The following is a 13,444-nucleotide window of genomic DNA, read 5'->3' on the forward strand; positions in this document are numbered from 1 at the left end:
TATATATATATATATATATATATATATATATATATATATATATATATATATATATACACACAGAGTGATACTATGTAAAGCCACCTCATTGCATCCCATGAAACAACTATTTTGAATTATGATACAAGGTAAGGAGTTGATGATTGATAGAAATGACATAAATTAATAATGTTTATTATACATTAATTAGTTGGTTAAATAATAATTAATTAACTTCCTCCAATATTAGCTGATTCGTTGTTTGGAAAACGATGAAATTAAGTCACACTCCGCTTGTTATACGTTATTAATACATGCATGAATTCATGAATTTTTTTTCCGTTACATATACATTAACTATATATTGTGAAAATTTGCATGTTGGATTCCGTTGAGTTACGGATTAAGAATACTTTTGATATGGAGGCGTAACCTAAATACTTTGATAATAAAAAAAGATAATTAATTATAAGATATACGGATATATTGATAATGATAAACAAGTGGGTTTTTTTTTTACCAACTTAAGTGGTTTTCTGTAACTTACGGGGCACATATGTGATTTGACACAGTCAAAAAACAACAAATGAACTTCTAAGACATGTAAAAGAATTCCACTATGCCGAGAGGATTGAACGGCGCCCGACCCCTATACAATATGTAAATCCTTCCAAAGCCTTTTTGTTTTAGCTTAAGAGGTTGTTTGGCGGTTGTTGAATGGTTTGATGCTGAATGATTAAGTGGTCAGAATTATTAAAAGACTCTCATGATATAGTGCAAAATGAAATATAATTGTTTGGTAACTGTTTACAATGAAATTATGGCTTTAAATGGTTAAGAGGGGCCCATGATACAAAATCATTCAGAAAGTTTTAAAACCATTAAGAGACATATTTTTTTGTCAAACAAGATTCATCTCTTAACGATTTAGAAATTACCTTACTTTTTAATGAAACTATTAAGAGATAAACAAATTACAACTTTTTTTAACAATAACTCAACTTTTGGTTTTGTTTCTTGTTCTATTAGTTTTAGTTTATTATATTATATTTTTATTTTAACGAATCCATAAAACATAACTTTAAAATATATAAATTTATATTAATATTAAATTTGTATTTTTAAATTAATATTAATATCAAATTTATACTCGTTAAATATACACTTATATATATATATTAATATAAACCTCATATTTATCAACATTGAGCCATTAATTACAATAGTCATTTTCAGTTTATGATTTTTTTTAGTCACTTTTCTTCTAAAATCATCAAAAAATCATTCCCTACGAAATTGGCAGGTCAGCAATTTATAGAAGGGTGAAAATGTAAAAAAACATAAGAAATTTCTGAACCAGATCCGTAACTACAAGGACCAAATATGTAAATTAGGTATAAGTCACAAATTATCGGTCCGAAATATGGAAATTGTGGACCTATCAATTGCGAAGGAAGTGACATTTAGTAATTTTTTTTTGAGAGAAATAACAAAGAGATAAAATAATATATGAAAATAATTATTTAATTAAATACTTTTATTTTCAAGATAAGATGTAATAGACATAGAAGGTGACATTAAAAAAGAGAGCAGAGATTGAGTTGACACACTCTCCTTAAACAACAAAAATGTCCTTGCGGAATATTATCTCATTGTAAAGAATCTCATTTAACAAAAAATATTGTGTTAATTTATGAAAATTTTCAACCAATCACAATCCATGAATACGATGCAGGGGCAACAGTAAGTGTGACCCCTCCTTAACCTCGTAAATCAAACAGCCCCATCGACCTTCACCATATGTATTTTATATACAATAATCGAATTGCATGGGTCGGGTTGAAGTGAAGTGGGTCTCAGAAAATGCATGTTATGAGGAAAAACAAACGTTTAGTGATTATAATATATAGTGCCACAAACGTCCATAATTGCATTACATTAATATTTAATTAATAGAAGCAGTTTTTGTTGTTTTGTTGAAAGTAGTACGTACTACCCCCACCAAGATTGAAATCAAGTTCCACATCCACATCGATCATAATATGTTGTTATTGTTAACATTCCTCCTCCTCATCATCGGACCAGAATTACTGAACAGCTGACCAACTGAAGTCACCACGTGACACTTGTTGTTTTTCCCGCTACAGCTGCGAGCCTTCCTCTTCTTGGCTCCCGCCCACGACGAAGAGGTCGACGTCGTCGGAGAAGTGGTGCTGGTACTGCCAGACAATGGGAACACCGATGGTATCTCGAAGTTGGTCCGAGCTTTTGATCCTCTTAGTCGTCTAGCCGCAGCGTCATAAGCACGCGCCGCCTCCTCCGCCGTGTCAAACGTTCCCAACCAGTGTCTGCACCGTCCTATCCTATCACGTATCTCCGCCGACCATCTTCCCCACGGCCTCTTTCTCACTCCTCTGTAGTTCTTTTTCACTTCTTTTTCCACAACTTCCTGCGGAACAGCAGAGCCTGTTTTTTTACCAGCCGTCGACGGAGATTTCCCAAACAGAATACATTCTCCGACGACTGCTGCTATGCCTTCGAGAGCAGCCGGCTGGTCGTCACACTCCGATGAGATATCAGTTTCCGGCGAAGGGTATTGAAGCCGAGTTGATGGGGTATGAATACAGTAAATTTGGTCGAGTAAAGAGAAGGGTTTCAGCAGTTGATCAAGAGAATCTTGGTTAGCAGGGAAAAAGGGAAGGGATTGGAAGAGGGTGTTCATTGTTTTGAAGCTTTATGTTTGTTTATTCATCAATGGAAGGTTGAGGTTTCAGAGAGTCTGTATATATCTTCTACTTGATGCTAACAAGTTATGTGGTGTATGCATGGGGAGTGATGAATTTTCTGAGACCCACTATTTATACCCACGACTTCACTTCAACCCGACCCATGCAATTCGAGTATTATATATAAAATACATATACAGAGGTATGGTGAAGGTGGATGGGGTTGTTTGATTTACGAGGTTCAGGAGGGGTCACAGTTACTGCTGCTGCTGCTGATGATGGTGCATGGTATGCATACCATGTACGTACGATGAAGGGAAGGGAACGGGGTGATGTGTTGTGAAATTAAAGACTAAAAATCTCGTATTAAACAGTGTTTAAAATTGTTTGATTTGATCTTTTCTATTGTTTTCTAGTAAAATCTTTTCATATGACGTCACTTCTGATTTTTCATATATTTCCTTTTCTTTAGCCATCTCAGATTCCCTAAATATCAAAATACACCCTAACTTTGGTTCACAGAATGATTGATTTATGTATGAATGAAATCTTTTAAAGAAATTGGAATGAAATGTTATCAGTTTTGAAATGTAATCTGTATAATGAATTAGAATATGTCTTTTTGACTTGCAACAAAATTGAAATAAAATGATGAGAAAAGACAAAAATACCCTCTCTTGGATGCGAGTTGAGCTGCATGGCACCTGCATTCGGTTCTGTTTCCCTAGTTTGATGCTAGCTTTTGGGCTTCCTTCGGTTCGTTTCCTGAGATTAGTCAGCTCGCATAACGGATTGGATTTCCAGGTTAATAAAAAAAATCTTTTGGATCTTAAAACTTGATGTTTACTTTTGTTTGATAAATTAAAACATGTTTTGGTTGGACAAAATATTTGTATTCTTTTTAGATGAATTCGATTGAGTTGGACATAATTAAATGAATATGCATGAATGTCAACTAGTCAATGGTTATTAATAAATAAAATATGTATATATTTGGATTAATTATAAAGTTTATTTAAATTAAATATGATTAATTAATTAAAAATGAAGAGAATTGGAGGAGAGCATGAGTTGGGTTAAACCCATTCTGGGATATGGGAAAAGGTTATCAAGAAAAACAAAAACCAAGGGAATCAAGACAAATAAAAGTATGCCATTATCACACCTTTTATCATTGTTTTTATCAACCTCTTTTCTTTTTTTATTATATATATATATATATATATATATAATTAAAAGTTTGTTAGATAATAAAAGTTAAGGTAAAAAGAGATCTAAACCCTTGATTATCTTTAATCACAAATCCATCCATAAACCTAGCTTCATATAGAATTGATCCGGTGCATATAAACCACACTTGATACTGAATTACACTACAACAAAATCAGGTTTATAAGACACTCCCAATTTTTAAGCGTCCTAATAGACCTCTTTATAAGACTTTGCTTATAAGAACAAAAAAACAGAGTGTCCTATCTAAAGACATTGTAATAAGTTTATATGACGTTTTTTGATATCATAATAAGTTTTTATGACACTTTTAATCTAAAACGTCAAATTAGCAACTTTATACTATTTAAAAAACTAACCTATAAAAACAAATAATTTATAAAAAATTGAGTTTATATGACACTTTCTTTAAAATGTCATATAAATTTGCTAATACGATATACTTTATATTAAAAATGTTCTAAAAAACTTGTTAAGACACCCAAAAACGTCATATAAATTTATTACAACACGTTTAAATATGACACTTCATATTTTGGTCCTATAAATTAAGTTCTATAAAACGGTCTATTGTAACACTTAAATATTAGGAATGTCCTATAAACCCAATTTTATTACAGTGTTAATATATAGTGCATCTTGTTACTATCTCATTATAATACACATCATTAGAAATGTGAAAAAGAAGATGAAATCTTGGTTGATGCCACAATGAATATTCTTCAACTTTTTGAGATGAAAATGGGTCAAAGATTTGTTTCTGTATTTTAATAAACCATATAATAAATTGAAAAAGCTACATGTACCTGCTGCTGCTGCTATCAACCTAAAAATAATATGAATTAAAAAAATACAAAATACATGCCCAAAACTAAACCTATCACCACCTATCAAATCTTCAAATATCCAATGCCTATTCAACCTTTTAATTTTAGCAATAATTAATTAATTAATTAAAAAATAATTTAATTTTATATAATATAACGAGTTCATTTTTTTTCATAAATTTAAATTTTTGTCACTGTTAAACTGGAAGAATGGAAATTCATTTCCTGTTACTTTTCATTTTTATTTTCAGTTCGTTCTTATCAGTAAAAGTTTATTTTATAATTTCAAACGATGTTTTATGTATTCTATTAAAACGTGAGCTCGATCCTTTTATTATTCCTCTGAATGCTTGACATGAAATCGAAGCCGCTAATCATAAGAATCGATTCTGAGAATTATTTGGAGTTCGTTTGAGCTCAATGTATAGACTATGGATGAGATTCGAGTCCATTTATAATGGCAGTAATAATGTGATATTTTCAGTGTCTGAAATAAATCCCTAAACGTAGTTCTTGAGTATTTCTTGATTTTCATATTATTTACAAAAATGCCACTTAAATCTGGGTCCATTTTTTTTATGCAAGAAATAATTTTTATACTGCTTCTTATTTTGTGCGATAGATCATCTGTAGAGTAATTTCGGCTTTAAAACATCTCTAACATGTGTGTTATATTTTATTTTTATTTCTTTTAATTTAATTTTTTTTATTTTATCTCTCAATTTTTCTCTATTTTAGTGGAAAGTTTAGTATATAATTGTTAAGAGTAAGGAGCCGTTTACCTAAACACTTACCGGTAAAATTCAACACTATCGCTTACTTACCGGATATGATTTTATTCACTAACACGCATCGTATGCAACAATTTATCCCGGTAAGCGCTAACCATGTTAAGAGTCATCGTCCTCACTTACCGGGTAAGAGTCTCGATTCTTGCATTCGCTCTTACCGAGTAAGATTTTTAGTCCTTGCCATATTCATCCGGTAAAGTAAAGTGACTTGATAAGCGCTTACCCGAGTAAGCGTTTGGTAAACGGCACCTAAATTATTTTCAAATATTTATTTTTAAAAAATAATATAACTATTGAAAATGTGATTAGAATATAAGTCATGTTGTATATTGTGATTTGTGAATGTGATATATATCTTGTTTGGGTTGGACACTTCATATTCCTTGGTCATTGGGCCTTGGACCTTAGACCTTGGGCTTAAGGCCTGCTCAAAGAATGATCCATTACACATATTTAAGTCTATCTTTTTGCAAAAAGGTAAATTGTATAAAAAAGTAACTTACTTTAACTTGATTTATATTTTGAGTAGCGTACTTCTAAAACATTCATTTTGGTACAAAGAATATAAAGTTTTAAACATTTTAGTATTCGGATAACTGGTTGAAACATTAAGTGGTTACCATGCTGATGTGGCGAGTGATTTGATTTACCTTTTGAATTTAAAAATTCAATAAAATTTTATATTGAGTTAGATATCACATCAACATGGTAACCGGTTATTACTCGAGTACTTAAATATTTAAAATTTTACATCTTAGATACCAAAATAGAAGTTTCATGCAACTTGTCCTTTTCCAAGAGACATTTCCATCCCTCTCGGTCTCTCCCAAATGGCAATGCAATAACTCCATTACATAAATTAAAGTAGCTCTAGGATGTTCTTAAAAAGGGTGGAGATATTTGTACCCCTATCTGTATGTTAAATCATCAGAATCGTATTCAAACCGGACTATGGGGTAGCAAGGGGCGTACTGGTGGTGGTGTTCACAGTGAAATCATCGGAATCGTATTCAAACCGGAGCATTCCAAGCTGAGATTATCGACATCATCCCAACTTATACCTGTTTAAAGCGAAAGAAGTTTCAGTAGACCCATCGTGTCCAAACCTGGCAACGCCGACAACCCGAATCCATTTCCGCCCAATCGAAGGAAATGTCTAGCTAAAAGTTGAGCATCTGATCTCAAATTCGAAACACCATTCTGGGTCTGTGAACCCATATGACAAAACCTTGGAAGAAACCCAATTGATGGAGATGCCGGAGACGGTAAGATCTAATTAAATTAAATGAGAACTAATTAGTTTGTCATAATCGTAAGGTCCAATCTTAATCACAAATTAATAGATAAGTGAAGAAATTTATAATTTTGGTAATTTTGAATTAAAATTTTAATACAAAGACATTTTAGGTATTATAAAATTCTCCTCTCTTCTCTCTCCGTCCTCCATCTTCCGGCCTTTGGAATGTATCTTATATATGTTTGGGTATCACACTGAGGTCGTCTGTGTGGTCGATCAGAGATGTAATATAGTGATATTGCAATTCATCTTATATGTGCTTGTGTATCACACTGTGTCTTTTGTTTAAAATAAAGGGACTAAAATACCCCTCACTTAGAATTAACACATCTATCTATTTTCTAATTAAACACCTATCTATTAGTTATGTTTTTTTTTAAATTATTTTTGTCTTTTTAATTTTATCTTGAATTTTGCTATTTTCAATATTTAGGGGCCGTTTACCAAACTCTTAACTGGGTAAGCGCTTACCAAATAACACTATCTCACTGGATGAATATGGTAAGGACCAAGAACTTACCCGGTAAGAACGAGACAAGGACCAAGAGTCTTACCTGGTAAGTGAGGGAGACGACTATTACCACAGTAAGCGTTTACCGGGTAAATTGTTGCATACCATGTCGTTTTTGTGAATTAAAATCTTATCCAACGATCAAATAATTAATGATGTTAAATTTGACCGGTAAGTACTTATCAGGTAATGATGATGGAATTTAAATAAAAATACAAATAAATTGTTGCAATATATATTAATGATGGAATTTAAATTAAAAAATAAATAATATTTAAAAATCTACTGATTATCTTCATCGTATGTAATAAATAATATTATATAAAATAAATTTATATTAGTAATATTTACAATTATATGATAATATTCATGATTATTATTATATGATAATAAAAAATAAAAATAAAAGATAAAAAGGGATAATTAAGGGGGTGCTAATGGCACCCCTTAATAGGGGGTGTGATTTTCTTGAAAATTATACCAATCAACTTTTTTCATAAACATCACCTCAATAATTATTTTATTAATTTTGTTTTATTTTATATATTTACATTTAAAAAAATATATATTATTTTATTATTTTTATGTTATTTTATTATTTATAAATTACTTTATATATATATATATATATATTATTAGATTTTTATATTTATTTTATTATATTTATTTATTTACATATTATTTTATATATTATTACTTTATTCTTCATCTTCTTTGTTTTCCTTTACTTCATTTTAAATTTCATTTTAAATCAAACATTTTTTAAAATTCTTTTTTTGATATGTAATTTCATACCAAAAAAGTGACAATTTACTTTTTTGGTCCCTAAAATTTGTAAATGAGGCTCGACCTTGGGTCATTTTGTTGTTCTTATTATGATCATCTTACGTTTAATTTCCAACTAAAACAACCCAAAGACCCCTCCCCTGATTTCCAAGTTATATAGTGGTTGCTGATAATGCACACAGAAACAATAAAACTGGTGTGTTTTTTTTTGAACTAGGAGGGAAGCATGCATATATCATATATATACACATTAGGAGATGAAGACAAAAAATATACTTACTTAAAACTTTAACGTGAATGTAAAATATTTTATTTATTATTAAATATTTATATTTTTGAAATAATATGATTAAATATTATAAAATACATATTAAAATATACAACNATTTATATTAATAATATTTACAATTATATAGTCATATTCATGATTATTATTATATGATAATAAAAAATAAAAACAGATAATTAATTATGAATGTAATGACGAGATAGAAGAGAAAGGGGAGATAAAATATTAAAATAATTAATAATGTCGTATTGATTGGTGGTTTGTAAAAAATCAATTGAAACCGACCGATCATAACTAGATATTTAATTGTAATTGGATCAAATCGAATTAAAAATTTCAACATCCAATTTGGATCAGTCGGTTCTTAGATGACAACCCAAAACCGACTAAAACCGAACTGAATCGAATCGATCGACATTCAATTAATCATTCAGTTATCCACCCAACCATTTTCAACTATCATCCAAAATTTGTTTTAATTAGGCACAAGGGAATCCATGGATCTTGGTTGGATTCAAAGCATTAGAGCATACTCTAGCAACTAAAGGAAAATTGGATTCGATAAAACAATTCAATTTATTAAAAAAAAAACTGTTAACTCAAAATATCAGATGGGACTTGAATAATTGAAATAAAAATCTTCAGTACTGAATTCAATAATTTGTCGATGGACCCTCTCCTATAATTTCATTTTGATGACGATAATTCAATCCATCATCTGAGTAGATCCTCTGACATGCGCATTAATTTAGAATTACATCAGATAAAATTTTCCAAGCTTTTAAATTATTCCAATAATTGAATATTCTAAAGTAGATCTAGAGATCACATTTGGATAAGAAATCGATCAGAAACCAATCAATTGTGAGGTAGAAGATATTTATGTTGTCCAGAAAAATTAATAGAAGTCGTATAAGCTGTTAAGAAATCACTTTCAGTATATAAAATTCTGTCTTTTTGTTAAATTATATAAATAATAACTCAGTAAAACAAATAAAAAGATCAAACAGATATTTTGTCACGAATTGGTTCAAAAACTCAAAATGTATTTCATGTGCTTTAATTTGTTTCTTTGATTTGAGGGTTTTGGTTTTCACATACAAAGTCTTTCTACTCATCATAACTCTACAATAAACTGGTGTTTTAAGGATACATAACTATTTAAAGGGTCGTTTATCAAAGATTTACCTGATAAGTGTTTATCGGTAAAATTTAATAATATTATTTAATTATCGAGTAAGATTTTACTCCATAAAAACAATAACGTATGCAATAATCTACCTGATAAACTCTTACAGTGATAAGAGTCGTCGTCTTCACTTACCGGGTAAGACTCTTGATCTTTTTTTCGTTCTTACCGGGTAAGATTTTTGGTCTTTGTTATATTCATCCGGTAAGGTAATGTGACATGGTAAACGCTTACCCGGGTAAACTTTATGGTAAACGGCCCCTAAGTGTCCTTAACCAACTTAATAGACTACTTGATATAATTAAAGTTTACTATAAGGGTATTTGTGTAATGCAACGATCTATATCTTGATCTTAATGTTTTGTTTTATTATGTCTCTATAGATATTATAATATGCTTTTGAAAAAGATATAATGTTTTTATTTTTGAATAAAATATAAATTTGAAGATATCGTAAAATTTTGAAAATAAATATATGGATATTAGTATCAAATTAACTACTTAAAAATTCTTGTTTTTTTGGATAATTTTTTTAATTTATTTTTTTATTATAATTTAATTTAGATATAATAACAACGTAATTTATTTTTGATTTAATAATATAGTTTTTTATAAGGATAAAAAATTAATTATTTTGTTGGAACAAAATGATTATCTTAATTATGTTTTAGATTTTTTATATTTAAAATAGAACGTTTATCTTGTATTTGATTGTATTTATCTGCCACGAATTCAAACAACTTTAATAAATTTACTCATGTATAATTTATTTGTAATCTTGAATTTTAAGTAATATGTATCAATAAACAATATTTCATACATTAAAAATAATTTCTAACAGTTTTTATCAAATGTTTTATAATATAATACATATATGACCAATAACATTTAACCATATACAACGAAAATTACAATAAATTATTAGGATAAAATTTGACATCTGAAAATATTATTAACGAAGTCAGATAATCTAGCTAGTTTGTAAAAAAAAATATGTATATTTAATCCGTTTGCATGAATATGTAGACTGTAAAGTAGATATCTATACTATATTATAAAGCATTTGACAAAAACTCTTAAAATCCATTTTATGCATAAAGTACCGTTTATTGATGTTTGTTACTTAAAATTCAAGATTACAAATAAACTGTGCGTAAACAAACTAATTAAAGTTTTATGTTTGAATTCATGTAACTAACTGTAGATAGACATAGTGAGATAAAAGATAAATATTTTATTTTAAATATAAAAAATCTAAAATATAATTAGGATAATCATTGAGTTATAACAGAATACTTAATTATTATCCTTAGAATAAATTATATTATTAAATAAAAAATAAATTACTCTATTATTAAATTTAAATTAAATTATAATAAAAATTGAATTAAAGAAATTAAAAAAAAACTTTTAAATAGTTAATTTGATACTAATATTGATATATCTATTTTCAAAATTTTATGATATATTCAAATTTATATTTTATTTAAAAATAAAAACATTATCATTTTCTTAAAATTATATAAAAACTGTATTAAAATATTTATAAAGACGAAATAAAACGAAACATTGAAATCAAGATATATATTTCGTTGTATTATACGAGTACGATCTAGTTCTAATTCTAGTAAATGCAAATATATATTATATATATATATATATATATATATATATATATATATATATATATATATATATATATACCGGATTCATTGCTTTCCTTGAAGAGTTTCAGTTCCATCGATCTCTGAAAGAAAATGCCAGAACAGCAGTAGATGTCAAACCCTAATAACTTTATACACACACACACATCTATCTATCTATATATATATATATATATATATATATATATAATTAATTAATTAATTAATTAACTCCACAGACTCATTCAGCAACCCCTTCAGATCCTGGGATTTCTGGAAGCTGATGGAACACTCGAGCGCAGCTATAAACCGAACAGAAAGCTTGTAAGCTCGTCAAGAACAACATAAACACAGCCGCCAACAATGTTAGAAGCTTCCAAGATGCAAACACATATGTCTTCATGAACTTGGACAATTTTACCCTCCATGTCCTGCTATACCTTTTGTTCACATCTTCAATCACTTTATCCATCTTTGCAACTTTCGTAAGTTTCACAGACTTACTCATTCCATTCCACAGATCTGCAACCTCTTTATCACTCTTCAGATGGTTCAGAACTATCCCTTTCTCACTCAGTAACTTTGCATCTTCTTCCGTGTCGATTATTCCGTTCATTAACTCGGTATATCGAGCCACCACCAATGGCCCCGCGGCTACGCAGGCTTCGTATGCTACCAAGTTTCGAAAATACACCTCGCTATTTACGTCCAAATTGATTATTGGGAGTGAAAGTGTGCTTGTTATATCATCGAAGCTGATGTCGAAAATTCCACCATTAACGGGTGAGAAAAGGATCCCGGCTTTGGCCATCTCAGTGACCGATGGGATTGTTATTTCCTCGATTAATGGTGCCTTTGAATCGATGCCATCGTCTTCCGATTTCTTCTCTCCGTCACCACGAAAGTTTTCGACCATGTGTTCGATGGGTTCTTTCAGGAGTTTGAGTATGGGGAGATTAGAGATGATCTTCCAAGGGAATTTCATCAACAACGTGACTGGTTTCCCGAATATGATTTTTTTGAAAAGAGCTACAAGACCTCTGTTTGATTTGGAGATGATTGTCCAGATAGCATTCATGAAACGTCGAACATCACTTTGTTTTGCGAAAGATTCTTCTTCTGCTTCATCTCCTTGTTTAACCTCGGTGATACCTTCATTCTCGATATCGATCTCAGCCTCTTCGATACCGAGTTCTTTGTTGTTTGGCACTGTCATGTGATACAGAAAATCGAGAAGGTGATCACAGTCGCTAATGTCAACCTCCGGCAACTCTTTTTCTTGAAAGGGAGAAAGCTCATGGTACAACCCCATCAACATGGTCTTCAACGTCTGTTCAGCTGTCAGTTCATGAATCATCTGTTTCCGTTGAGCTTCCAACATTGTCTTGATCAGAAACAATGGAATCTGGTTCTCAACCATCACCAAATCACGAAGAATCGCCATATGCGACAGTTTCTTCCCGGAGGCATCGACCAAATGAGACATCCCGGAAACGACTTTCTTGAGAATCCGGCCTTGTTGTTTCATCAAGTAAACCTGAAGAAACTCCAGCAGAAACGCCATATCAACGGCCATCATCCAGATGAGAGCATCACCGGACATATCCAAGAACTTATGGTAGCAAGCACGGATTCGACTCTCGTCGTTTTTCTTCATAACGTCGACGATACGTTCGAAGCTGACATTCATTTGTTTCTGGGTTCTTCGTGCGGAGGCGAGCTTGTACCGCTGCATGTCGTAGACCTCCGGGCGCCAATGGTGGAAGGGACCTAAGGCGACTTGCTGTGGGATGTAGGCTTCGGGATCGGTGGCGAGAAGTACTTTGGGGACGGCGAAGATACTAACTGGAATTTTGCCGATTTCATCATCGTTATGTTCGACGATGGATTTACGCATGCTTTCAACCCATTCATCCTGATCGATATCGGATTTGGAGAAAGAGTAGGAATTGAAGGAGTGGCTGGAAGAGGAAGGCATGGCGATCGATGGTGTTGAAGATAATTAAGAACTGCAAGACCATATATACATATATATATATATATATACATACACACACACACCACAGCCCGATGGAGTGAACGAGTGATTTGTTCAATACAACGTGATATGTATGTTGGAAATATCATGAAAAAGAGAGATGGAAATGTGAAGAGAAGAAAAAGAAAAAGAAAGGTA

At 30.7% G+C, this 13,444-nt stretch overlaps 2 protein-coding genes across 2 annotated transcripts; both read right to left on the minus strand.

Moving 5' to 3' along the window:
• Window positions 1-2,014: 2,014 nt before the first annotated feature.
• On the minus strand, window positions 2,015-6,771 carry LOC112509215 (ethylene-responsive transcription factor ERF084-like). The gene is made up of 3 exons (XM_025114071.1): window positions 6,660-6,771; window positions 6,542-6,614; window positions 2,015-2,711 (listed from the first exon to the last, which is right to left on the minus strand). The coding sequence occupies exons 1-3, from the start codon at window positions 6,769-6,771 to the stop codon at window positions 2,015-2,017; spliced, it is 882 nt and encodes a 293-aa protein (XP_024969839.1).
• Window positions 6,772-11,509: 4,738 nt separating this feature from the next.
• LOC112510441 (putative UPF0481 protein At3g02645) lies at window positions 11,510-13,180 on the minus strand. Its single transcript, XM_025115861.1, has one exon. The coding sequence runs from the start codon at window positions 13,163-13,165 to the stop codon at window positions 11,510-11,512; it is 1,656 nt and encodes a 551-aa protein (XP_024971629.1). The 5' UTR covers window positions 13,166-13,180.
• Between the last annotated feature and the right edge of the window lie 264 nt (window positions 13,181-13,444).

This window comes from Cynara cardunculus (genome assembly GCF_001531365.2).
Source record: "Cynara cardunculus var. scolymus isolate 2C chromosome LG 3, CcrdV1, whole genome shotgun sequence".
In the NCBI taxonomy this organism is placed as follows: domain Eukaryota; kingdom Viridiplantae; phylum Streptophyta; class Magnoliopsida; order Asterales; family Asteraceae; genus Cynara; species Cynara cardunculus.